The sequence below is a fragment of the Pseudomassariella vexata genome, assembly GCF_002105095.1.
Source record: "Pseudomassariella vexata strain CBS 129021 chromosome Unknown BCR38scaffold_13, whole genome shotgun sequence".
Classification (NCBI taxonomy): Eukaryota; Fungi; Ascomycota; class Sordariomycetes; order Amphisphaeriales; family Pseudomassariaceae; genus Pseudomassariella; species Pseudomassariella vexata.
Window position 1 is genome coordinate 857,269 of NW_024467968.1, and position 26,484 is coordinate 883,752.

Consider the following 26,484-nt stretch of genomic DNA (forward strand, 5'->3'; position numbering starts at 1 on the left):
GACCAGCTATGTAAACGGTTACGGGCCGGGAGGAAGGCTCGCCTAGTATAGTAGGACCTACCCTAGCGGCCGGCCTTAGCCTACCAATAATACGTATATATTACGGGTACGAAACGGGAATCGACGCCTTACCTAGCTTTGTATTATATCTTTTACCCCCCGGAGCATCTCTCCTACCTGCTAGTTTGGTATCCGGACGTCGCCGAGCGGCCGGCCGTTAGGCCGGCCATCCGATGTGGTGATATTTGGGATATTCTCACCTGCTGACTGCACGGACGGTGTTTCGCCCTAGTGTGGCGCTCAGCCGCTGAATCCGCCCGCCAAACACCCCTGAAACGCCACCGTGGATATCCTATTGGTATCATGGGTAAGTTTTCTATTGCGTGCTTGTACCGTGCCCCACCTAGGCACGTGCCAACTCTTCGCTACCTGGCTTGAAGGGACCTTCATAGCTGTCTGAATATGATTAAAAGAAAACGTTGTAGTAGTGTGAATTTCGGCTTTCGATTTACCACCGTCGAAACATAGGGTTCGAATTCGTTGGCGATCCGCTTCTGTAAGGTGTTTAGTCCCCATTGTAGTTGCTGATACGCGATAATTAGGACGCGTTAACAGCAAGTTGGAATCAGAGGTGGAAGTACCTTTTCGTTACCATGAGTAGGCTAGGCAAGAATCAGTATAGCGTTACCTTGACAGTGGTCCACTGGTACTTGTCATGGGGGTGAAAACTTTGGCCTGATACCGTAGTAGTTGAAACGCTAATATAATGCCTCCTCCGTCGTTATGTTCAAAAGAACCCAGCAGTATTGCATCACAGAATATACAGAGAGTGAGGGTATGGGTAGGTCACATGACCCCAATCGCAACCGCCATGGCAGGCCTTGACATGCGCCTTGCGCCGCACACTTATCGTGAGCTCCATTTTCATACTAGTGTGTGTAATATCCGATATTCCGGTCGCAAAATAGGTTAGTTGACCTTGGGTGAACAGGGAGAATTCACTCTGGTGCTTAAGGGGTCTGTCAGAGTTGATGCCATGGATGTGGACAGTTGCAGCTTCATTGACGACGTGACAGCCGGTGAAGTCGGGTGAAAGCAGGCTTCTGAACCTTCATTTATTTACTGTTGTTTATTGTGTCAAGGTCGCAAGCGTACACTAGGATTTGATGAGTCTTCCCCAAGGGAATTTCACACAGCTTGCAGGGTATGGATGAAGGCAGGGAGTTCCTGCTTGTCTTCTACGACAGAGATTTCTCCAAGGACGAAAATTTCCTGGTATCTGAAGTCATCTTGCGGAATCCTGTCTAAGTCATCATCTATGTGACGCCCAGCTGGGATAATCAGGCTATACCCACTTACTGCACTGGAATATCAGACTATCCTACATTATCCTACCCTTGGTATCCCATTTATGCCCTCGCCCACTCATGGTATGCCCCTACAGGCATGGCGACCATGGTTACAAGCACCGTGCACAACTCATTCACTAAACCTATCAATATAACCACAGTGCCTCTTTTCATCTCCCTTGCCGCGATCGTATGCAAATTCTGCGCTTCAAGCTCGGGGATGGGAGGGGAGGGTGTATGACATAGGCCTCGATGTAACGTCCAGGTCACGTATTTACATGCCTGAGTATGCTTGCTTGCTTCTACTGCATCCTATTTTCACAACTAGGACCGGGGCTCGGACATGGGACATAAGCTCAGTCGTCAGAGAGTAGTTGTGTTGATAGACAGACTTCAAGGTCAGTCGAGCTAGATTGAAGTTTCCAATCGAGAATGGAAACTGTAGAGCATGATCGATGCCTGTTCATTCCGCTGCTAAGGTGTCCAGCCAATCTTCGGGTAGACTGCGTGGGTCTTCATCCTGCACAAGTGCTTCATTTTGACGCATATTTTGATACCTATAAGCAGCAGCCTGTTTCAACTGAGCTTCAGTCCCTCTCCATGTCCGGCCTTGCAGATGTCGTAAGCACAACCGCGTACCATCATCGGGGTAGTAAAGCCAGCAAGCCCATTTCGACCACAAGCCCTCCTTCATTTGTGTTCTCGCTCGCTGGCCAACCTTGTCTTCGATAAAGTCCCCACGATTCATTGCCAGACGTGTTGGAAAGGCTCGAGTCAGGTAATGCTCAGTCGACACGATGTGGGGTTTGTCGTGCCAAAAGAATAGGGGCGTCAGCGGTATCTTGACGCCGGGTTGAGATTTCGACGCAAAATCACGCTTGAGTGACGAAGTCAACTCCCGCAGCATTTTAAAATTGGTAACGTATGCAGATGTAGCGTAAGATAGCATGCGGACTGCGGCTAAGCACACGTACTTGACGGGTGCGTTCTCGTCACCTTCGGAAGCTGTCATGATCTCTAATAGTGGGTCTATTGGGATGTCGGCGACCAGAGCCCAGTCGTGCTGCTGTATCCAGACATGAGGCGTTTCCGTCATCCTCAGTGCCGAGCGCACCGCAAGACCGAATCCGAGGCGTCTTGATGGCTCAATGAAAGTCACTCGCTTGTCCTCGGTTTGCGTGGCTGTGAAATCGACAAAGTTGGAGGCAACAGCCGGCGAACCGTACTCTGCAACCCCTTTGATTTCAGTAAAGACGTATTCCAGCTTGCCGTCGTGAAAACGACGCAGGATTAGTTCCTTGACATTGGTCTTATACAGTTGGTAGTCCCGAGCTAGCTCTGCAGTGACCTGCCCCTTCTTCAAACGAGCCTGGGGTGCCATCTGATCATAAGCATCAAAGATCACGATGACGCTACAACCCAGTAGAATTGGGCAGTGTTTTTGGAAGGAATCCAAGATTGTGGATATCAACTCGGTCGAAGGCGCAGAAGGGGTAGGGGATGTGGCGATGATGACGGTTAATAGGTTGGCAACGGGCTGAGCTGCCTCTGCTGCCGAACACATGGTGCCCTGCACTTTGGGACCTGCAGCCAGTACTCTCGAGCCAGACCTCAGTGTCCAAGTGTTCCTCTCTCTATAACCTCTATCATTGAAGTCGAACTGTGGGCATTGGGCGTGGTGGATGCTTTGCTCCAACTTTTGCAAGGCCTTGATTCAATCTTGAATGCTCAAGCAGTCGCAGTGTTCAGGTTGGAAGATCAAAAAGAGTTGTCCCCACAATATTGATATTTCGTGGCTTCTAAGACCTGGTTGCAGTCGCCTTGGCCAAATATTGCAACTCCCAGGTTTACAGGTCGAAAAAGCAGTGACAGGTACTTCGTACTTATGATGCTAAAATGGGTGCGCCCCACTGCGGCCCGAAGCACGACCGCCATGCTCCGAACGAGGTTACCAAGACGCGTCTTCTCCAATGCCAAATATGCAAACCAGACTTGGAACGAAGGGAACTATAACTAGATGAGGTCTTCATCAATTAGACTGAAATTCGCATCTACCCGCCAGTTTAGAGGGCCATTGTCAATACGAGAGGTAACTTGACACGAAATGAAAATTGCAACTTCACATTCCTTTCAATATGGCCAAGACGGTTATGGTGCCTTTCCCAGTCATCGGATTGCTGTCGAGAGACACACAAAACGAACATAATTTTGAGCAGTAGTCCAATCGATATTGCCAGCTTTCTGAGCCCAGCCAATCCAAATATAAATAATGCGTATATTCAAGTTTCGGACATGAAGTCACTTGCATATTTCATTAATACTTGCAGTCAACCAGTTCCAGTCCTTGGCGGCCTGGCGATACCGAGAGAATCACACTGGAATGCCCATACCATCCATCCATGAGCAGCCCCACTAAAGCTCTATCTAACCTTAATATTTACTTTGAATGGAGCCTACACTGTATTTATTCACAACTAACAACTGAATTGCCAGCGCTGTGGCACATCTCGACCAGCCCGCTATCCACGACCATCACCACCACCATGTCCAACCCCGATTCTCGCTTCGCTTCAACAAACCAAACGACGCAGGAGCGGCTTACCACTAATACCGTCGGCCTGGTCGCACTCTCTGATTTTCGCAAGCGGCGTGCCGAGGTCATTGAGCAGCAAGAACGAGAATTGCGCGAAGCTGCAGCAACAGGAACCAATGGGAGTGCTGTCGCAACACCAGATCGCTCGCAGACCGGAACACCCGACCCAAATGCTAGCGAGACATCGAACCCTGCGCGAAAGAAGGTCAAGAGACGCAAGGCCGGCGCTGCGAAGCTGTCATTTGGCGACGACGAAAACAATGTCGAAGAAACCGAGGACAAGAGTGATGGAGGCGTAGCGGGGAAGACAACTACAACAGGGGAGAAGAAGATAAAGTTCAAGGCAAACTCGTCTGTCTCGGTCATTCCACGCGCCATGACGAAGTCAGCATTACGGCGCGAGGCAGAAGAGAGGGAGGTGCTGAGAAAAGAGTTCTTGGCGAAGCAAGAGGCCGTCAAGGCCACCGACATCGCCGTCCCGTTTGTTTTCTACGATGGTACCAACATACCGGGAGGTACGGTGCGCGTCAAGAAAGGCGACTACATCTGGGTGTTCCTCGACAAAAGTAGGAAGGTAGGTGCAGAGCTGGGAGTGGGCGAGAAGGCAAACGCAAGGAGGGAGTGGGCTCGAGTTGGTGTGGACGACTTGATGCTGGTCAGAGGCAATGTCATTATTCCTCATGTAAGATTTCTTCTGCCTAACCCTCCTAATTATCCCGGACCAAATAAAAAAAGTGTTGCTTCGTGGTGGATACAAGCTGATATTTTGGTAGCATTACGAGTTTCTCTTCTTCATCATGAATAAGTCCAAGGGCCCCGGCGGCAGACTTCTCTTCGACTACAGCATCCAGCCCGCTTCGCAACAAAACACAGAAGCCATTACAGTCGATCCTCTATCTACGGCAGCAAGCAGGGCTGCCAAGTCTTTGGTTGACGTCAGCACCCTTGAGGGAGCATCCGACGAGGCTGCTTTCACCAAGGTTGTTGACAGGCGATGGTATGAGCGCAATAAACATATATATCCTGCTAGCGTGTGGCAAGAGTTCGACCCGGAAAAAAACTACCAGATCGAGGTCCGTCGCGATCTCGGCGGAAACACCTTTTTCTACTCCTGAAGAAGTTGCTCAAGATGCAAAGCATTCGTTATATTCCGACCGTTCCCTGTGTCAACGTAGTGACTGGATTGGATTGTCTCATCACCTAAGCTTGTTAGTATTCTCCGAGTAAATTATTTGAAAGTCCATCTAACGACTTACTGATTCGTCTGAAGACTGCCAATGAATATCTCCCTAACACACCAACGACTCCTGATCATTGCCTCACCCTGTCCAGAACAATGTTTACCCATTCTTGGGGAGTGGAGCGAGTACTCATGAATTCTCCCTGGTCCGGTTCAGAGCCTTGCACCGGTCACGGATGCTGTTACCAGTAAACTCCAAGCGGCGAAAATCGCAATACCCAAAAGCCACCATCTACATGAATTGACGTCAGTACTCATGCTCAACGTAACGGCGCCTGAAGCAAAGCGGTAGGTTTGCTTACCCAGGCCAAAACAACATCAGGCAGAGGACGTTGCCACAGCCCAGCGCAAATGTGAAGAACTCGTGTTCCATCTTCTTTCTCCATCGTCTCACCGCCTTGGTGTTCCAAGCCGCCAACCCTGCGTTCTTCGACAATGCCACGATGTTGGCAAGGACGCACTTGGTCTCGCACAGGGATTGTGCAGCAACGATTCTGCTGACGCGCAGTAGGTCTGATGCGATGGCGCAGGTCCGGACAAAGACGGACAGCGAACCGTTGCTGAGCAACTGCTGAAACTGAAGAGCAAACGCGATGGTCGGTTCAAGAATCGAGAAGATATCGAAGCTCTGCCGGCTCAGCACGTGCGGAGCGACTTCACGCGACTTGGTCTGCGCAGAGATGAGAGCCATCTTGGACATTTCCATGATGGTGAAATGAAGCAAGCCTCTGAGTAGTGAGACGGTAATTGCGAACAAAGAAGCTTATCCTCAGCTCAGCTCAACTCTTCTGTAAAGAAGGCCGCGCGGAACCCACGGTCCCAAACTTTGTAAGATTAATGAGATCATGTGTTATTGGTACTAGAAACCCCCTACTTAAGTGCTTTGGGCGGTATGGCTTCGAAACATTGGAAGCGGAGCCCAGTACCGCCCAAGAATGGAAGCCCCACACTCCAGAACCGACTAACCGCATTGACCACCTTTTTGCATGCACCCCCATTTTGCAGGGTCTAACTGAATCAACCCCTCCTTGGCGACATAATATAGGTAGCCCGAAACGCCGAACTCCTCGCTTGCTGCCGAAGTCCACGCAATTAATCCTCTATAGTACCCGGCTCCGCCGATATGCTCCTTCCTCACGCTGAAATTCTCCGCCTTGCCCGTATCAATGCACTGTCGTCTCGCTGTAGGTAGCAACCACCTTGGTTGACCTATTGTTGACAAATGTTGATATAGGAGATGACGCTGTTACCTTCAACCGAGGCAGATCTTTTGGTTCTTTTGGGATATATCTGGGAATCAAAATGACTCCCACGCTGTTTCGCAAAATGCAAGGCAATTCATACAAAGAACGAGAAGGAGATGTAAATGAGGTCATGTCTGCCCCATTTGTCGATGAATGATGAAGAGTTTGGTGCTGCTGACTGTGCTGAACGACAGATTGAGTCAGCAGCGCGTTTAGTAAGTCGACTCTTTACTAGAAGTCCCTACTGAAAGTCTGCAGTCTCCTGGATCCAGCGGTTGAGTTTCTCCATGGCGTCCGCGTTGGCCTGGAATTCGTCAGAGGAACTGAAATCCATCATATCGTTACCTTGAAAGTCCAAGACCATGTTATCGTAAGAAGGCAGGTCCCAGTTGAGAGCATGCGTGTTTTTTTCGGCACTGTTACCTTGTTGACCTGAGTTCGCAGAGTCGTTGGCATGGTTTGTCCCAGACTCAGGCCGTTCTGTCTGGGCAGGGGGGGAACTCGGTGCCGTAACGAACTTCGAAGCGAGTGTTGTTGTCGTGGAGGTATTAACAGACAGGTTAGCGGGTGATGTCAAGTTTAAGGCCGGATCAACTGGCGATTTCAGATCCAAGGCCGGATCAACAGATGATGTCAAGTTCAGCGCTGGGTCAACAGGTATGACCATATTAGCAAGCCCGGAGTTGAACCAATCGTCGGGAGACATGATGGAGAACTCTTTCTGAGCGGTCGCGTCAGAAATAGTACCCACAGAGGCATCTCGGACAAGGTTCACAGACTGCTTTTGAGTCTGATTCGCAGTATTGGTCGAAGCAACCTCCGAATCCGCGAACAAGAGCACGTACTGGCTCCGATCTTGAGTCGGAGCATTGGTGGAAGCGAAACCAGATGTTCCGAACAAGGGCACGTTCTGGGTCGTGTCTTGGTTGAGATTGAGACCTTGAGCGTGAGATTTGGCCATGATGCAGCCTAGAGAGGGAAACTGTAATTTATGTGTGCTGGTTGGGTTGTTCATAGCACTCAAGGCATTCGGGCCAAAGTCCGTTTGAGGATTAGGAGGCTGGTTTGTTCGGAAGCCGGGAGGGGCCATACCGGGAAGCAGCTGAAGCTTGTCGGCTTGAGGGGTTTGCCCGGCTGGGTTCGCAGCCTTGGCATCTGTCACAAGCCGTCCGTTAGGTGTATTCAGGTAGGCTTCGTTTTGAGGAATACTTGTTTTACTGTTACTCGGCTTCTTAGCCATGGTTGCCCCACGAAGACGTGCAGCACGCGATTTCGGCATTGCATTCTCCCTCCTAGGCCTCTTTCTACTAGTTCCTGGAAGGTGGTATTCAGCATCGTCATCCTCCTTATCGTCTTGATTGGATTCTCCTTCGTTGACATGTTCATCAGTGCTCTCAGGGGCAGGTGTCCCCTCCTCAATGGCCTTCAGGCGCTGCTGGCGGCGGAGATCAATTCCGGCCCTTCTTGCAAATTTGGCCCGCTCGCTGCTAGTTGATCGAGTGGGCCTCTCTATGAGTGCCGTTTTGAGGCGTGTACTCATCTGCTTATAGGGGTCAGGAATGACGATGTTGCCTTGCTCGTCAACATAATCTCCGTCCTGGTTCTTCTGTACCTTGAGTTGCCCATGGTCCAGCAGGGCATTTCCAGCCTTCACTTGGAGGTCGCGCGTCTGGTTGATCAGCTTGTTGCCGATCTTCAGCTGCAAAGCCATCAGCAAAGTTCAAACGCAGTTCAGGGGCTAACCGGTGAAAGAAAGCTTACGTCAAGCTCGCCCCAGGGATCCCAAGCAATGCGATGAATCCAATTGGTCCCGTCAAACAGTGACTTGCACATTCCCTTGTGATACTTGGACAAATCAGTAACTGTGGCAAGAAGCAGTCAAAGTCGACCAGTATTATTACTTACCATCAAAACCTCAATTAGGGCATCGAACCGACTCATGAAGGTGGAGAATGTCCTGGACACCGCTTCAACCCTCTGCGGTTTCAGACCTGATTTTCCAGGCCAATTCTCGATGGAATTGACCCCCTTCTGGGCATCGCGTGTGGCATACTGTTAATGTGTCAGCAACTTTACCCCTAACGTTATGTCCGCACAACTCACCAGCAACTCCCACATGGCCGTCTCGACCACGATATCAGGCAGATCAATGATAGGTCCCGTATTTCCGTCATCTCTGGGCCTGCGCCCCTTGCCCTTGCCCTTAGTTTGGTTCTGCTCTTCCTGCTGCTTCTTCAAGGTTCTGACCGTGGCACACATACCCTCAAAGGTATCTTTTGTGTTGTACACAGCTTCACAAAGGCGTCGTACTAAATCCTGTAACTCTTGTACATTGTCGTCGGGGAAATCGTCGACGCGATTAAGAATGACTGGAGCACTCAGGAGGCCTTTGAACAGCTGATGGACCCGCTTTGCTTGTGTGCGGTCGGCAAGGAAGTTTCGGTATGATCTCGTGTTAGAACACAGCATATTGGATAGCGATACTCCATTGATGATGGCGTCCGGTTGTGGAGGGTGCGCACGGTCAGTCTTGTTGGTCATGGCTAGGTCGCCCACTTGTTGGCCGACGGAGCCGACAACCACGTCGTCTTGTCGGGTTATAGCATGTGCAACAGCAGGTTGCTTGTTGACAACTTTTTGATCGGCGCCGGCGCTGAACTGCTCCCATTTAAGTAGGTCTGCAGGGAAGAATCTCAATCGATGTTCTTCAAGGAGAGACAGCTCCTGTAGCAGATTGCCCGACGTCGTGGCCGCAATAAACCATTCCAGAACGGTCGAAATAAAGGGTGCTTCGAGTACAAAGTCGTGGCCAAAGGATTCTTTACCGTCTTTGCAGATGGTCCTTATATTGAGGCCACCGGGTACAATGCCGTTCTTTCGCCGAAACATGGCCCCTATTTGCATTAGCCTACCGGCATTTTGTGAGAGAATAGTGTCTTACGGAGGATGAAGACTAGCTGCTTTGTCTGGGCAGTGTCGGAGTTCTGGTTCATGTATTCACGCATTTTAACAGCACTGAGCTGCTGCTGTTCAGTGACTTGTCCACCGTTGGCTTCCATCTTTGCGTCCTCGTCCTCTTATGATGTAGCGAATTTTTTTAGCTAAAATATTCATCAGTCAACGTCTATTGCCTTCCATCACATCTCAACATATTTTTCATAAATCTTTTTACAAATAAACAACCCATTCCATGCTTCTAACGCGGGAGACTGCGGGGCTTGCACCGGCAACAACAGACTCTACCACGGAAGAAGTGTTCAGAGTCAACGTCCATGGTGGCATCTCAACTAAAATCTTGGACAAGACCTGCTAGTATGCACGGGGTTTGAATACTGACAACTGGGTAAAGTGCTGGAACTCTGAGTGACAGTCTCCAGAACTCTAGGACAAATTAGAGTGAAGTAACCGATCCAATCGTAGCTGCATCAGCAACAAGTGTGGGAGATCGTGGAAAGGATTGGGGTATTGACGCAATAAACGAAGCCTTTCCAGTACTCAAAGAGAACAAGAAGCTTACCTAGGTGTAAGAACTCTGCCCCGGTGCCAAGTGAATAATGCAAGTCCTGATGAGAGCACTGGAAGTGGTGGAGAAGTCGAGACAGCGTTGACCAAATATCAGGTGGCAAATTCCAGGGCGACGTGTGGTATAACACAACACTGGTACTGGTCTTCCCAATGACCAGATGATGGCAACGATGGTGAACTCAAGCTGCAGTCGCAATGTTTCCCAGGAACAGCAACTAATAGCGCCAGCAAGTGGTCAGGGCCGAGTCTTTGTGTACTTATCGCATTTATCAGCAGTGTGGATAAGCCGTCGTTGCCAGTTTTGTTGCCAATGGAATAAATCCGTGGTTGCCAGTTTTCTTGGGGCCTTGTGAAATAATTGTTGTTGCCAGTCTTATGGCAGTGGAATCTGCTCCGGGTTGCCGGATCTAGTTGCCTCGTAAAGATGTATGTGCTCATGTATCTGAATGTTCAGTTATCAGCGATCTCGAAGATATGGATGCTGTCGTGATGGAAGGGGAATCAATAGGTAAAGATATTTGTTGTTGTCAGAGGTAGGAACAATATGATTCTCAAAATCATAAGTGATCTCAGATCCAAATGGGACTCTGATGGCAACAACGACGAATAAAGCTGAGGTGATTGCCGTTGTCACATATACGGACAGTGACCTGGATGATCTCAGTGTGGTTGTGCTGGCAATTGGGGGGTTAATACGGTGAAGGCATTCGTCGTTGATAAATAGGATAATACTAGGACTCTTCTTGGCTGTTTTTGCGTGGCCTGCACGGCGTCAAGGGAATTGCGGCAAGAGGAGTCAATGGGGTGAATGTGTTGTTTGCTGCCAGAGCTGTTGATGATGTGGATTAGCTGTGAAGTTGCCACCCGATGCCGGACAGATTTCGGGTTGTGGTGTGAATTAGTCGTGAATTGAGACCTTTGCTAGTGGTATCGGTACGAATTAGGAGGGCGCTGCAAGCTGTTGCCAAAGTTGATGATGATGTGACTTAGCTTGTCACTGCCAACGCCATTGATGTGGGTTAGGTGTGGATCACAAGCTGAGTTCAGAGTTGTTGACGGTGTGAGCCAACTTGTTGCTCTCAGTTGGTATCAGAGCTATCGACAATGAGAATTAGCTTGTCGCTGCCAATTGGTGTCAAGAAAGAAGATGCTTTAGTCTAGGTGTTACCTGGGTTGGTTGTGTTGTCAATTGCAGAGTTTACTAGAAATCCGAGGACACGGTTTGGGATTAAGTAGACATAGAAAATCAAGAGGGGCCAAGCCGAAAATTCACATAGATAGAGTGCTGGCGAAGTTATCCCATTGTAATGAATTCAATTGTCTCTGGCATGGAAGAATGGGTCCTACCCTATTGTTCAACGGTATGATAGTGCCCAACAGAATACAATCAAGATCTGTTGGGGCTATAATTCGGATGATCTTGATTGTCTATATGTGCGGGTCAATCCAATCCCAGGCAGTAGTTGAGATGAAATCCTTATCAAGAAAAGACTTGACGTTCAGGAAAGTCGCTCTTATCGACTATGAAGAAAGTGATAAGAGATGGAGAAGCAAAAGAAGGCGGTGTACGAAGCGGAGAGAAGAAGTGAAAGTGAATTTTATCAAATATTCCTGTCTCTTTGGCAGACTTACTCAAACTACCTGAGTATTACACTTCGAGAAAATAAGGTGGTTGAACATCTTTTTTGGAATGCAGCTTCTAGTTATTTTCCCAGCCAAATTGTAATTCAGGATGCGGGCAGCCTCTGAAGGGCTCGAACCAGCCCACCTTTGATGTGAGTGACATGACGAGGAATAACCAGTGTGGTTACACTTGGCTGTTTCCCATAGCCTCCTATTCCATCGCAAATGGATGCGCGGTTTCCCAAGGTGTTCCTGCTTAGCATATCAGCTTACACCATCCTATGCTCACGGAGTTGTAGGTTACCTAGTTTGACCTCACGAACTTAGCCATGGTGTCCTCCATTGACACCCATCCCAATGAGGGATGAATCACCAATCAATCAATTAACAAATTAGGTATGTTCAATGCTGGCATTATGTTGGGGCACAAAGAGGGAAATAGAAGTATGATGTATTCAGGTAAGCTAGGCTAGTGCTGGTGGGCTGAAACTAAGTAGTAGTGGTGGTCATGCACGAACCACCTCTGACACATTGGTATATGTTGGTGGATGGACGAGAGACACTAGATTGGTGGTCGTATGTAGACAATAAATCGGGTCCCAGTTATAAAGGCCCACATGGCGTACACACAGATATGTGTTGACCATTGATAGTCAGACAAATAGACACGTTCGCCTCATAAAGTAGCAGCCCCATTGGAGCATTTTTCCCTGACAATACAGGACCGTAAAATGCAGCGATTTGAGGGTAGGAGTGGAACTTGGATAACATGCCCGAAGGACAGCTGTGGAGCAGGGAGGCAGAACCTTGGTATGAGGCCGTAGTTATGACTGAGCTCGAGTCGGGGGTAAGTTAGTGGACAACAGAAAGTCCCTGGGCTACGCGACGTAGAGCACTTATTTTAAAGAGCTTGCTTAAGTGCTGACGAGGCACTAAGAGCAGGAGGAAATTCGACTCCAATAGCATGGGAGAGTAAGGATAATTGATATAGTTAAAGGTAAAATCCTGAATAAGTATGGGATCTCCGATTAGAGCACGTGAGTGCGTAAGAAAGATGAAAACTCGGCAATTCTAGTAGGCACACACGTATTTGTGTGCCTACCAGGTACGTTCTATGCTGCGCCTGCCCAAGTCTGGGTCTTAGCTATAAAACAGCTAAGACATCGAGAGGATTAACGCAAAAGGAAACCGGCTCCTCTGTAGTTGAAACTACCCGTTTTCATATAAAAGTGGCGGAGGAAGGTTCTCCAATGATGAGACGGACGTAGATGGATGTGGACGGTTTTCGGTCCAATTCGGTTCTCCGTCGTCTTCTAAATCCATGGGAATGAATCTGTCCCCGGCTCCCCCCTCCTCCCCTGGCTTACGAGAAACATCGGCATTGTGTAAATGACAGCCCCGGTGGTCGCCTTCTCCAAAGTGAAAGTGTGGTGCCACGATTTTCTTGCCCCTTTGATGCGAGTGCATATGGGGTGTGAATTGTTGTATTGGGAAAGGATGGCCAGGTCAGCTATTCTGGCCTGGCAGAGCTCTTTTATAGCTCTTATCTATCTTATCTATAGCTATAGGGTAACCCCCCATGGGGTCACGTATCACCCTTTAATGTTGTCTCTGCTGACGTCGGGGAGCGTGAGGATCCCAGGGGGGCGTTTATATCTTGGCTTGCCGTTGGTTTGTCATTTTGGACTTTGTGTCATAACATGGCTTTTTGGATTTGAGCTTGGGCATAACCGAGGAGACGAAAGGGGTTTGTAGAATCAGAGGTCCTGGGAGCGATGCTGAATGCCCCTACCTCGAATATGAAGTGGTCATGTCGTGTTCGAAAATCCCTGCTAGAATAATTAAGATAAGAATAGGGCAAGACCTCCAGTGGGCATTGCACTTCAATCTGTAAATATCATCGCAAACTTGCGTTAGAAATGTACTTTGGGCCTTCGTAAAAACTATAGTATTGAAAACTTTGGCCAAGTTAGCGTCGATCTCCATTTCCATTAACGCTCAATATGTGTGCAAGTGGCTGATGACAGCATGATATCATTAATAAGCTCACGTAGAAGGTAGTATCGGTCTAAAATCCAGATCGCTCTCCAGTCTTTTCTCTTCGTCCCTAATCCTAGAATTTGACTTTCGAATCGCAGAAGGCGCTTAAACTAGGCTCTCTGGGCAAGGTAAGTCAGACCAAGCGACACAGGACCTATGGACTACGCAAGTATGCAGCTTCTAGTAGGCAAGGCAATCCACGGCTGCCGCTGAAGAGATCATCCCGAAAGAAAACTACAAGAATGCGGTTCACAATATTGTCGATTCATCAATAGGTTGCCCGATCTGTACGGACAGGACACTCTAGAACCCAGGGGTCCAAGCCACGTTGATGTGATGACACGGCTGCGGGGTTTTGAATTACAGGAAGATAGACTCTTGGTCTTTGATAATATCCAGGACGCGTAAGTGATGAGCGCAGGTGGATCTAGAAACTCGGGATAAGGGGAGCTGTTATTGAATGTAGGTAAATCAATAATTTTACAAGTTAGAGGAAAGATTAGTAGATGGATAATACAAGGTGCTTATAGGGACCAGCGACGCGTGCGTCAAGTAACCTCGGCTGAAAGAGCCCACGATGGACTTCAAACAGGGTATTAAATCCATTCAGGTTTGTGGTTTCTCGTGGCGTACACTGAGATATAACCTGTTCTTTCGTTAGTTAACACAATCGAGAGCAGTGGAAGGCGGTAGGGCATTAGGACTCGTCAAGCACGTATGAATCGCAACCTCGAGTCAGTTAGTAGAGCGTTGGTTTTCACCCCCTTCATGAGCCTCTCATTCATAGCAGCGGCCGCTGGCATCTATCACCTTGAAGTACACAAATGGTGGAAGTAAAGGTGGCACTAGTGTTGAAATGGGCGACTATAGAGGGAACACATAAGCCACCAACTAGGGATGATGAGTCCCGGGCTATGTCTGCATCAACTAACATTGCCCAGAACTGGAAATCCAGACTAGCAATCCCATGTAACATCCATGAATGATGTCCCAAGTTGTGGGGAACAGCTACAAGGTCCATCGGATCTCCGGAGCCTAGCGTAGTTCAAACTCGACAAGAACCAGCATTCACACTTTGCCGATTTATTTGCTCCAAAGACGCAGCGGAAGATGCGCTACAGCCTCCGAGCCGCCCAGAGCCTCAGCTGGCGAAAACGCTGTCCCCGTCAGTATTGACCAGAAGTTCTACCACCGAACCCGTATCAGCCCTAAGTTCATGGTAACTGATGACTCGAGAAGAATTGGACCAAGTGCGGACTCGTGAAGTTGAAGTTAGCCGTCTGGTTGGGTGCGCCCGCTAGGTCTAATCCCGAAGTGGTGGGCCACGAATGGCCGAGTCCCTCTATTGTCAAGCCCCTGACTTCAGCCCCGGGACAATCCCAAATTTCTCCCCAGGTACCGTCATAAAGCTCACGCACAAACGGCTCGGCCCACTCGCCGTCGTAGCGTCCCTTGCAGCCATTTCTCTCGGCCCACATCCTCCTCCACAGTCTCACATCTGGTTCGGGGCCAAAGGAGCCTTCCTCAGGGCTGCGGCCACGGAAGGGCGTAATAGTGTCCTCCACCCCATGGGCATGTAAAATAGGTACAGGACGCGAGGGCGTGCAGTTGTGGAATGCGTACGTTCCCTGATATAGTGCCGGCGACACAGGAGCGAAAGCGGCGATCAAGGCCGATGTATCGGGTCGGCAGGCGAGAAGTGCCGTGAAGCCCCCACCGTTGGACTTGCCGCAAGCGTATATGCGACTAGACTCAATGTTGTATGTGGTGGATATGACTGATACCATGTCGTAAACGTAGGCAATCTAGAAAGGTTAGTGTATCAAGTGGAGAGCGAGAGAAAGCGGACATTAGAATACATCATCGACAGTGGTGTTTTCGTGTGGGGCTCCTTTCCAGATGTGCGTCATATTCCAGTCGGTGTTGTTGACACCTTGGCCATAGGCTGTGAGAAATGGCATTCCTGCGATACGAAGCGACGACTCCGAGAGTTCAGTTATGCGCTGCTGTTTCTCGCTGAAGCCGCTGGCTGAGACAAGACCTGGATGAGCACTGCAGCGCTAGACGGGAGAACTGCTGAACTAACCGCCATGGAACGAGAGCACCAGTGGGTGAGCATCCTCATGTGCGTAGGCCGAGGGTACGTTGAGGAGAAATGTGCGTTCGGTAGGAAGCTTATAGGCGACATTGCCAGTCTTGGGGCCTGCCTTGGACGACAGAACACTTTGCGATGCAAGTGCACCGGTTGCGTAGAGGACGTGTTTGACCAGTAGCATTGCAACTAACGTAGACCTGAGACGGGACGCATAAAAAAGGGTGAGAGTTTGAAGAAACGATGCTATATTGACGATCCGACCTTCTGTGTCCCGATGATGGAGCGAAATGCGGGGATCACCTTATCGCGCCATAATGGCGAATGCATTGGGAGCGGATCCGATGTTCACTTGAGATTGCCTGTGATAAAGCTGGAGCATGCGTCAAGGGCATAATACGGCGACGGTTTCTTCCACGGACATGATTGCAGCTGTGTCATCTCTGATGACATGACTGAAACCCACGGTCTACCAGTGATGCCGTCGCGACAGTGTGAACCGGCAGACATCAAGACCATGTGAGGCCTCTGCAGCACCAACTACGAAACTAGGCGCAATTTGCAGGCAGGCTCGGTTAAACAGAACAACATGTAGCCTCTTTCTGCTTGGCCTCATGATGCTGGAACCCACCTCAGTAAGGAGAAGTGAGGTCGGCTCTGCGGCTCGAGGCGAGGTTGCGGCTTGCCAAAACAGAGTCCCTCCTGGCAATATCAGAAACAACGAATGACATATATTTGCAAATTTGGCTCGAAGTGGTCGCCTAATCCTACAGGAAGGTAAGGGCATATCTTGATAATTCATGTTTTTATCTTGCTCTGTAGAAGGCTCAGGCTGATTGCAGCATCTCAAAGGTCCGAGTCGGGAAAGCATGCGGGAAACGGTTTCGACCTTTCGACCCCACCTTGCCCGACTGAAAATGCTCAGCTCACTCTCTTAATGGGCTCATACACCAGGCAGACTTGGTGCGACATCTTCATTGGCCAGAATCTTTGCTGCCCGGCGGGTCTTGTTGAGCTTGTTGAGCTTACCCCAGAAACACTCAAAGCGTGGTCCGTTTGCCGCCTTGCCCAAAAAGGACATCGCTGAGGGTTCCCCACTTGGATTCTTTCCGAATCTTCCCTGGCCTCACCTTCATTCAATTCAATATCTCATGTGCATGCTGGGGGCAGCATCACTCTAGCACTCCTAACGCCTTCACCCATCTTTTCATCTTACATCACAACTCCCTGGTACAAGAACTCGCTGCAACCAATGCCAAATCCCACAAGCTCTGGTGGATGACTGGGTAGACATTTTGCCAGCAGCATCCCTACTTTATATCAACTCACAACATGGATGGGATGGCAGACCATGCCAACCACCTCGAAGCCGCCACCAACCACATCCTCGTTAATGCAAGGGATTGGATGGACGACTTCATCAAAGCAGACGGCGAGAAGAACCGGCTGATCCACGTGAGTCTACCCAAGAAATCCTCATGCCGCCATCGTCGCTCGTTTGTCTATCACGTGATGGTTCTGGCGCTGGCTCAGCCAGCCTTCACGGCCATCTTGGTTATGTCTTTCCACCCTCTGGTGCCATCATGAGCTTGAATTGCAAGCACAACCTTCTTGGCTACTGGAGTACTGACCGGCTGTTCAGGCTTTGCTCGACGAGCGCAACACTTATGCGGCATTGATCGAGCAAAACGAGGACCAGAGGCGCGAGATCGAACGGCTCAATGTTGAAATTATCAACCTGAGTATGAATCTCGAGTCGGAGATGGAGTCGAGGAGATCATATCAGTTGAAGCTCAAGAGTGCCCGGGAGCTTGAGCAGAATATTGTAAGAGTTTGGTGCTTCAACTAAGCTGGGCCTTGCTAACCCTGTTCTAGAACAATGATTCATTTATCGCAGTGCTTGTGGACGGTGATGGAGCCAAATTTGCTGATCACTTTATTCTTGACGCGAGCGACGGCGCTCCCAGGGCTGGCCGGGCACTGATGCAAGCTGTGCGAGACTATATTGGCGAAAATGATCAGGAGCTTCACAGAATCCCTATAGTCGCTCGTGCGTATGCCAACCTCAGCGGGCTGGCTAAAGCATTGCGCATGTCCAGTGTCATCGATCACGATGATGACATGATTCGTTTCGCTGAGCAGTTCACCAGCAACCACGGTGACTTTGACTTTATTAACGTCGGTCGGGGCACGGAGAATACCGATTCCAAAATCAGAGGTGAGTTTTTATTGATATTATCTCCATCTGGGCTTGACTTATGACCGTCCCAGACATGCTCAGCCATTACTTTAACATTGCTGAGTGCAAGAAAATCTTCATCGCCTGCTGTCACGACAATGGCTATTCGCATGACTTGCGAAAATACATCAATCACGAGCATCGCGACAAGATCGTACTTGTAGAAACTACGCCAGCAGATCCCGACTTTCAAAGGCTTGGTTTCCCCATCACTCATTTCAACCAAGTCTTTAGGTCGAGCCCCTTGGCCTACGAGACAAAGCGTATGTCCATGGTTTCACCCGTCACCACTCGATTGCCATCACTGCCTTCCCATGGGCCCATAATGAATTCGCCAGCTACCATTAGCTCACTTCTGCCTGAGCCGCAACAGCAGTCTCCGCAGCCCCAGAGGTTCGTGCCCACACCGCCTGCGAGCACCAATACGCCATCACCAACCCTGATTACGTCGGTGACTGAGGCGGTGCCTCATATATCTCGCACCTCCAGCATTGTAACTTCTGGCAAGGGGGGCGTCTCGATCAGTTATGCAACGGCTGGTGGGCCTAAGGAACACCAAAACATTACGGTCAAGCCCGAAAAGAAGCAACCACCAAAGACTATTGTGTACAACTGTGATGGCTGCCGAATTGATCCCCCGATTTCCCACCCATCAAACACCCCGGCTCAGGCCACTTATCAGGAAAAGCTCCTCAAAGTCAGCCCTAATGCCTTCTGCAATGACCACTATCTCATCGGCCGGTGCAACCGACGAAACTGTGAGAGGATTCACGATGTTTCCTTAACAGCGGCAGAAGTTAGCATACATCGGTACAAAGCACGCACATCTGTGTGCCCCAGAGGCCCTGAGTGCGATGATTACAGTTGCTACCTCAGCCACCACTGCCTGAAGGATCCGAGGTGTCAGCGAGGCAGTAATTGCAAGTTCAGTAATTCTGATTATGGCAATTTACACTTGAACAGTGACGAGAAGCTCAAGCCTTCGTAAGTTTTACATTGTTCTCCCTCACTATGTTTACAGTCGTCGCTGACACAATGGTGGCAGCCTAAAATGGATTGAGGGCACAGATTTCCCCGTGAAGTGCCAGTAAATCAAGGTTATAAAAACGACGCGTTGGGCTACCGAGCGTGTCAACAAATTGAGACCGTTCGTGGGCATACCATGTGGATCTCAATTGCCTAAAGTTATTTGCGCTGATCCCTGCTTCGCAACTGGCCTGTGTAGTCAAATGTAGGCTGGTCAAGCACCACAGCCATGTTTCGTCATGGGAAACTTCAGTTCAACACTTTGTTGTATTTTCCCTCGCATTGTTTGTGACCGTCATGGGAAACTTCAGTTCAACACTTTGTTGTATTTTTCCTCGCATTGTTTGTGACAAACTCTCTCCCTTCCTTAAAGGTATTCACTATTCTAGTAACTCCAAACCAAGATACAATATGTCTTGATGAACCATGTTATTTTTGCTTACCATGTGCATTTCCGCCCAATTGTATAATCGCCTCACTTCCACGCTCAAAAGCACCAGGCTTAGGGGTTGGGGATTACAGACTGCATTGGCACAAGTCAGATAAAAGTGATCAGCTCATTGCTATTCATTTCCATCAAAGGACGTCTGGTCCAAACCTGCTTCCTACCTACTTGTGTACTTCCCTGTCTCAATTAGCCGATTTAGCTAGATCTTGTGGGATCGCACTGGTACTGGCATTCCGGCTACATACGAAGGTGAAGAAGGGAAGTACAGGTGAGGGGGTCCAAGCCACACAAAGGCATTTAAGTATCTTGCCGTATCCCACGTGACCGTAGGCCACCAATCCCACAGATCTATATTAACCCTTTTATAATATAAGCGGTGACCTACATATTTTGTCCATTAGAATGAGTATCTCTAGGTTTGTTTCCCACACGGAGTAATCGTTGATTTCACGAACCCTTCATCTCTTCATACATATCAATGTACCTTAGTTATTGCCATCCCGTTATGCGAAGTAATTTAGTCGGTCGTCTTATTAAGTAATTTGGTCTACCTATATAGTGCTAGGATGTCTAGTTGCCGAGGTTTATAGAAGAAAACTGCATTATAATGTGAACTATGCACTACGGAATTATGGTTCAAATTGTAGAATGCTGTATACCACTTCTGGATTTCGCGATTCAGCTAAGAAGCTTGGATACTCTTCGACTTCAGAGATTGACTGCTCTTCATATTGTTGACACGGTGGTTACACTCTATCGTCTAACTGTTTATGAATCCTACATTTCGTGCTATATGTTGTCGGTGAATGTTGAGGATCATATTTCATAGGTCCTGCCCGTATATTCAGCCTTATCTGAGTGGCGTGGTTTCCAAACCTAAATCTCGCCCCTGAGGGCGAATGGTAATAGCATTACTGGAAGTCATCGGAATCAAGCCGAGATCGGATGGTTAGGTTTGGAAGCTCTTAACGAGCTATATAACATATCCAATGTGCAGCTAAATGCCTTTACCCGTTGCAGTGCAATATCGCCCTCCTCGAAAGGGCTATCCCCCGACCTGTCCGGCGTCCCTTCTTCAATGACTTCCGATCGGCAACACCGCAGCTAGGATTAATACGTAGCCCATACCTAAAATAGAACATGACCCACTTACGGATCAAATCTAAAATGCTCCGATATCCTAGTCAAGTTAAGGATCGAATATTACTAAAAGACCTCGGCCCCTGACCTAATAGGAAGAGACTCGACGGTCTAGAAGGCTACAGGGACTGCTACGTAGCTATCCCTAGAAGTCAAATAGTTCGATTATAGAGAGTAACTTACTAGCTTCCTTACCAATTTGGAACGCTCTTTGTTCCTTTTTTTTAAAAAAAAAACCTTACCGATATTGACGGCGGGCAATAGATGCCCGCAGGTTCAAGGTGTGATGATGGCAACGCACAACAAGATCCTCAACAAGACCTTATTATCCAGGAGGTGGATAGAATAACAAAATCAAGAGCCTTCTTGCTCCGATCGGAATAACAAGAATACCTCAGTAGGTGAACAATGAAACAATGGCCTCAACAGGTCATCAGAACAACTGGTGCCTCAACAGGCGAAAGGAATGAAATCAATTACTACTGGCTTGGCCGCTTACTTTTTTTCTTCAAGAGAGAGTAACTACCTGCACAAGTTCTTAAATACCTTCGAGGACACGCTTACAAAATTCATCTGAAAACCGCAAAACAACAACCGACGGTGGAGAAGAGCACGCCCGCTAACCCAGCAGTAACCAGCCAAGCTCGTGTTCCGCCCTTGGGGTATTTTGACAGCATCTTTTCTTTATATGTGAGACATATTCTGCATCTTGGTTGGTAATGACCGATTCTTATTTTTTTTCTGAATGCAGTGTTGGAGGGTGAGGGTGGGTCAGCGGGAGCCATCTTTATGTAAGAGATCTTAATCTCAAAGTAGTATAGGAGTGCATGTACTGTGGCTAATGACAACCGCTCCCTTGGGCAGATGCGGGATGAACCTCTGGTGTAGCAGAGTTAATGATATTAATGTACCTCTTCCAGTCAACTTTGGATATATATACTCGGAAAACTCATGTCCCAAGACATGCGGCGACAATAAGTTGGACGCGGTGACCAACTCGGCCTCGGTCTCGGACGTAGCGAATGCACGCTCATGTCGGGGATTCTCGCCAACTGTCCAATGACAATCAGTCAGAATCGGGAATTGGCGGGCGGAATAGACCACTTGCGTAGGCTGACAGGGTTGGCACGGCGAATGGCCCCTCATCACTTCATCTCTCATTGCCTCAAGTACTGCCGAAGTCAACACACGTTTTCTCTCTTTTCACCCGTAATTCAGATGCCCAGGCCGAACTTAACATTTGGCTGTCTGGTGTCTTCCATTTTGGTTATTTTTTCGGATTCGGCGCTACTTGAAAGTACGTACTTTGAGCATGACGGAGCCGCCATCTCGGCCGCTGGCTGATGCAGCGCCTGAACGACGGAGAAGACGACCAGCCGTGTACGTGAAGCGCGGATAACTTGGCACAGAGATCCCGACATGACGAGATACTAAAACTTTGGAAAGGAGTTGCACGGTATGCCGTAGGCGTAAGATCAAATGTAATCGGGAAACCCCGTGTAGCAACTGTCTTCGCTCTAGAAACAAGACGTGCGTCTACGATACACGGCCCGATCCGCAATCTCAGGCTCCAGCTGGCTCTTCCACGCAGCAGGGCCAACGGAGCCAGCAGAGCATCCCTCCTCCACCTTCACTAGCCCACCATGAGCGGCTCTCGCCCCCGTCCGAAGGGCGTGCACTTTCGTCCTGTACTCCGTCGTCTCCCTCGAGTCAGACCCAGATCTCCACCTCGACTCTGGATTCTATGCGGACCCGAATCAAGGAACTCGAGCAGCAACTCTCTGAGGCAATCAATCGGGCTCCGCTCACCACCACACCTCAACATCCTAACAAGCCAGGCCAACCATCCAACGTGACGGACAGGGAGACACTAACTAGCTACTGGACCGGCGAGATTTTTACAGTGGACCACAGTACTTTTTCCAAGACGAGGATGTTTGGCCAAAGCCATTGGATGAATGGTGCCATCCTGGTGAGTCTCTCTTACTAGCCACTTACGCTTCCGCTACCTTTACTTACCGAACCCAGCTCAAGGGCCTCCTTGAAATATTTGCCAAGCAAGCAACTGAAAAGACCTCGAATGCCTACATTTTGTTAGACAAGTGCAAATCCGTAGCGCGGAATATCAAGCTACAACGAAGTGTTCGGTTTGGTCCCCTCCTTTCCACTGGCCCTGGCTCCAGCATACCTTCCAGGGAGGTAGCCGACAAGCTTTTCCATGGCTATCTCCACACCACTGAGTCCGTTTTCCGTATTCTGCATATCCCATCTTTCACAAGAGATTACGAAACATTTTTCTGCTCCCCGGAGCATGTCAACGATACCTTTCTAATCCAGTTGAAGTTGGTCATGGCCATTGGTAGTGCCACGTACGACGACCGCTTTTCTTTGAAGGCTTCCGCTATCCGATGGGTCCACGAGGCGCAAGCCTGGGCCTCGGATTCCAAACCACGGCTGAATATAGGCTCTCTACAAGCCATGATGCTCCTATGCTTGGCTCGTCAGACTACAGGCGTAGGCGCTGATCTCGTGTGGATAACCGCCGGCGCCTTGCTGCGATCGGCCATTTATATGGGTCTGCATAGAGACCCTTCGCGCCTGCCCCGTATGACGCATTTCATGGCTGAGATGCGACGGAGATTATGGAATACCATATTGGAAATTACTCTGCAGACGAGCATCGATTCCGGAGGCCCGCCCATGATCTCCTTGACCGATTTCGACTGTCAACCCCCTGGCAATTTTGACGACCATCAACTCGAAGAGATCCCCGACTCGGACCCAGTTCCGAAACCTTGGGGCGTCTTCTCCCAGTCGTCCGTTGCAGTCGCGCTCCGTACCTCATTTCCAGTCCGCCTCACAGTCGCCAAATTCTTGAACGATCTGGGGCCCAGTGCATCTTACTCGGACACTCTGCGGCTCGACGCCGACTTAAAGGCTACGTACAAGCATCTTTGCCGAATGCTGTCGTCGTACCCCACAGCTGGGCCCGCACCGTCGTCGTTCGAATTGCGCTTCGTGGATTTCCTCGTCCGTCGCTATTTTCTGTGTCTCCATATCGTACATGTTGGCCCAGCAATACGCGAGAGCGAGAGCGCGTGTGCTTTCTCTCGGAAGGCTGCTGTCGATACGTCGTTGAAGCTCTGGTCCTTAGCACACCCTGGCGGCTCTGCATTGAGAAAACCCGCCACGTCGGAGAAGACCGGCGAGGACCACTTGGCTCGACTCACAATATGCGCCGCTGGCTTTTACCGCAGCGTCCTCTTCCAAGCCTGCCTCATCATTGTGCTGGAGCTTACAACTCAACTGTACGAGGAAGACCATATCGGACCAATCACTTTGCGGCCTGATTGTCTCGCCCTGGTCGAAGACGCGAAGCTATGGGCACTACGACGGATCGAGTCCGGTGAAACAAATATCAAAGGTTATGTATTCCATTCGGTCGTTATTGTACAGATTGAGGGTCTAGTGAAGCGTTTGCCACACGAGGACATCGTGCCGATTGTCTTCAAAACTGTTGAAGAAGCCGAGCTGCTATGCCTGTCCATACTTGAAGAAAATCTTCTGGAAATTCAATGCGCAATGGGTGGCAATATCGATGCTCAACCCGTTCCTGACGCCATGGCCGGAGTGGGGGCCGAATGGGAAACTTACGACGCAGATTTCGAAGATGGCTGGAATTCTGGCAATGGAGAGCCCTTCTTTGGCTCCGACTGGGGATTCACCAAGACCCCTCCAGATCTAACACTATGGTGATTCGGAGCCAAACATAGAAGCTACGTTTCGTGGTTGTTGCCTACAGTCTACGGTGGGACTAGAAAGTGCCGTCCATCTCAATATTCTTTTCATACTTAAGCCGCCTAGTTGTTCGTCGGGGAAACTACAGCCAGCCTACCAGCTTTTAGAACCCAATCCAGGCGACTGCAGTATACAAACTAGGATCAGATAGCACTGTTACAAAAGAAAATTGTGTTTCCTTGGCAGGTTAGTTTCCCGTGATATCCGCAGATTGAAAAGGGGTTGTTGATCGGAATGGTGCAGTAGTAGAGAATCTCCTTGGTTTTCTAAATTTATACCTTCAGCCGGAAGCGTGGATGCTCAAATTTATCCAAACCAATCAAATTAAATACTAGGAAATCCCAACCATGATCATATTCGAAGACCGATAGATTGGCCCATTTTTCCAAATTAGCTCCCATAGGGGTTGACACGTCCAATTGGACATCATGAGCTGATATTAATGAAGCAAGTCAGCCGACTTAGACTTGGCGTGAGACGTGGGGGCCGATATCCTTATTTCATATTGGCACTTCTGCATGGAGTTAAAGCCGCAAGGAAAGCCTACATGGTTGGTCACATGGAGCAAGTCAACTTGGGCATCCAGTTTAATAACTGGTAACCCCTGTCTACCCAAGGACATACCTAGAACCTGGGACTTGGGTATACTTATTAGATTTGGAGTCCAATGGACTAGAATATTGGCATGTGCTAATGCAGCCTGGCGCGGAACAGCACACTCCTCGCAACAACTTGAAAAAGCTCCAGCGCACTACTTACCTTAAAACTCCCGAGACCTTGTAACTAAAGAAGCTAGCCTTGTTCAAACGACAGCACTACATCGCTGTCCATCACGATCGCAAGGGCCAACGCATCATACTTGTTGTAAAAAGCAGTGCCTATGAGACGTTGGCCGTTCATTCTCGCCGCAATGCTTGGGCGCACTGTTTGTGGCCCAGCTCCCGATAGTATCGGTGACGGATTGTCAATACCACCAAACCCACGAGAGCTTCCCGTTAGTGTAACAGATCATGTGCTACAGCGACAAACACTTACGCCTTCGTCTGCAAACACTGGAGGGAATCTACCATTTCACTATGGGCATGTTTCGACACATTTGATTCCAAGTATGACGCCACCTCCTGCCGACGCCATTTCTCGCAAGAGCCCAATGTCTACAGACAGGAAGAGAGCCACGATAGCAAACCAAGCCCGAGCATGCATAACGACGCATACTATTATCCCGCCGCAGAAAGCGGGGCCTACTTCGACAGTTTACCAGTACACCGTCACAAGAATAACGCGCCTGGATTGTGCTGGGTGTACGCTGATGATTTCAACCCAAGTGCAAGGATTCGGACCACCTCCTGCATGTCAGTATTCGCAATTATTTATGTTTCCTCTCTGAATAAGTTAAAGGGCAGGGAACTCCCAATATATGACTTATACCCCTATAAATTGCCTCCTCGTCTTAAGAGACTGCTTACTAAGTTGCAAATGTTAAAAGACACTAGCACAACGATAGTGGCGACAACAACGGCAACATCCTTTGTCTGTGCCTAGGTCTGCAGATCAGAATTTTTCTACGTCGAATCGGAGATATCATTGAGACGGTATTGAAGCACCAAACGATTCGCAGCTATTCCAACATTTCGTTAGCTTACCTATGCTTGAGCAATGCGACAGGCGTCGTTGGACGTAGCAATATTTCCCTCCGTTAGTCCAGCCGCACAGAGTGTATTATCTTGACCGCAGTTACTTAAATATACTCCGTATATCCAATCCTATTTCTGTCCATCCAGCATATCTAATGAAAATCGAAGCTATTTGGACACATGCACTACGACTGTAAGTTGATCAAAGCCATCGCAATTTCTTGCGTCGAACAAGACGGATATCAACTACGGAAACTTATCGAATCCCGCAGCCGTCAAAAGCAATATGGGATTATAGGGTGAATGTAATTCCGCATCTCGAAGTATACGACAAATACTCCTGAACTGAGCTCACGCCATTCAGTTCCACAACTTTATAATCACTTCATCGTCCAGCTCGATAGAATTCTCGGCCAGCTGCTTCTCACTGCTCTCACGCCATTTATCGGCGGCTCCGGCCTCGTCCAAGTGCCGTCATCTTTGAGGTTTACTG

At 49.1% G+C, this 26,484-nt stretch overlaps 9 protein-coding genes across 9 annotated transcripts; 4 read left to right on the top strand and 5 right to left on the bottom strand.

The window, feature by feature from the left end:
- Nucleotides 1–1,812: 1,812 nt before the first annotated feature.
- Nucleotides 1,813–2,913, bottom strand: BCR38DRAFT_351451 (uncharacterized protein; the record flags this gene model as incomplete). Its single annotated transcript, XM_040856641.1, has 1 exon — nt 1,813–2,913. One exon carries the CDS (start codon nt 2,911–2,913, stop codon nt 1,813–1,815), a length of 1,101 nt encoding a protein of 366 aa, XP_040712255.1.
- A 979-nt stretch (nt 2,914–3,892) lies between these two features.
- BCR38DRAFT_460346 (XAP5, circadian clock regulator-domain-containing protein) lies at nt 3,893–5,057 on the top strand (the record flags this gene model as incomplete). The annotated part of the gene is made up of 2 exons (XM_040862402.1): nt 3,893–4,624; nt 4,716–5,057. 2 exons carry the CDS (start codon nt 3,893–3,895, stop codon nt 5,055–5,057), a joined length of 1,074 nt encoding a protein of 357 aa, XP_040712256.1.
- A 278-nt stretch (nt 5,058–5,335) lies between these two features.
- BCR38DRAFT_488702 (uncharacterized protein) lies at nt 5,336–5,873 on the bottom strand (the record flags this gene model as incomplete). Its single annotated transcript, XM_040864310.1, has 2 exons — nt 5,336–5,414; nt 5,485–5,873. The coding sequence occupies 2 exons, from the start codon at nt 5,871–5,873 to the stop codon at nt 5,336–5,338; spliced, it is 468 nt and encodes a 155-aa protein (XP_040712257.1).
- A 404-nt stretch (nt 5,874–6,277) lies between these two features.
- On the bottom strand, nt 6,278–9,485 carry BCR38DRAFT_498470 (uncharacterized protein; the record flags this gene model as incomplete). Its single annotated transcript, XM_040864787.1, has 5 exons — nt 6,278–8,125; nt 8,188–8,271; nt 8,332–8,478; nt 8,530–9,320; nt 9,368–9,485. The coding sequence occupies 5 exons, from the start codon at nt 9,483–9,485 to the stop codon at nt 6,668–6,670; spliced, it is 2,598 nt and encodes an 865-aa protein (XP_040712258.1). The 3' UTR covers nt 6,278–6,667.
- Nucleotides 9,486–14,828: 5,343 nt separating this feature from the next.
- BCR38DRAFT_412683 (uncharacterized protein) lies at nt 14,829–15,890 on the bottom strand (the record flags this gene model as incomplete). Its single annotated transcript, XM_040858727.1, has 3 exons — nt 14,829–15,419; nt 15,474–15,655; nt 15,701–15,890. 3 exons carry the CDS (start codon nt 15,888–15,890, stop codon nt 14,829–14,831), a joined length of 963 nt encoding a protein of 320 aa, XP_040712259.1.
- Nucleotides 15,891–17,038: 1,148 nt separating this feature from the next.
- Nucleotides 17,039–19,036, top strand: BCR38DRAFT_488705 (uncharacterized protein; the record flags this gene model as incomplete). Its single annotated transcript, XM_040864311.1, has 5 exons — nt 17,039–17,161; nt 17,349–17,531; nt 17,582–17,924; nt 17,978–18,929; nt 18,991–19,036. 5 exons carry the CDS (start codon nt 17,039–17,041, stop codon nt 19,034–19,036), a joined length of 1,647 nt encoding a protein of 548 aa, XP_040712260.1.
- Nucleotides 19,037–21,125: 2,089 nt separating this feature from the next.
- Nucleotides 21,126–21,430, bottom strand: BCR38DRAFT_445238 (uncharacterized protein; the record flags this gene model as incomplete). The annotated part of the gene is made up of 1 exon (XM_040860995.1): nt 21,126–21,430. The coding sequence occupies exon 1, from the start codon at nt 21,342–21,344 to the stop codon at nt 21,129–21,131; it is 216 nt and encodes a 71-aa protein (XP_040712261.1). The 5' UTR covers nt 21,345–21,430.
- Nucleotides 21,431–21,871: 441 nt separating this feature from the next.
- BCR38DRAFT_498474 (uncharacterized protein) lies at nt 21,872–24,717 on the top strand (the record flags this gene model as incomplete). The annotated part of the gene is made up of 3 exons (XM_040864788.1): nt 21,872–21,939; nt 22,006–22,531; nt 22,588–24,717. The coding sequence occupies 3 exons, from the start codon at nt 21,872–21,874 to the stop codon at nt 24,313–24,315; spliced, it is 2,322 nt and encodes a 773-aa protein (XP_040712262.1). The 3' UTR covers nt 24,316–24,717.
- Nucleotides 24,718–25,267: 550 nt separating this feature from the next.
- Nucleotides 25,268–25,778, top strand: BCR38DRAFT_412686 (uncharacterized protein; the record flags this gene model as incomplete). The annotated part of the gene is made up of 2 exons (XM_040858728.1): nt 25,268–25,709; nt 25,756–25,778. The coding sequence occupies 2 exons, from the start codon at nt 25,268–25,270 to the stop codon at nt 25,776–25,778; spliced, it is 465 nt and encodes a 154-aa protein (XP_040712263.1).
- Nucleotides 25,779–26,484: the final 706 nt, after the last annotated feature.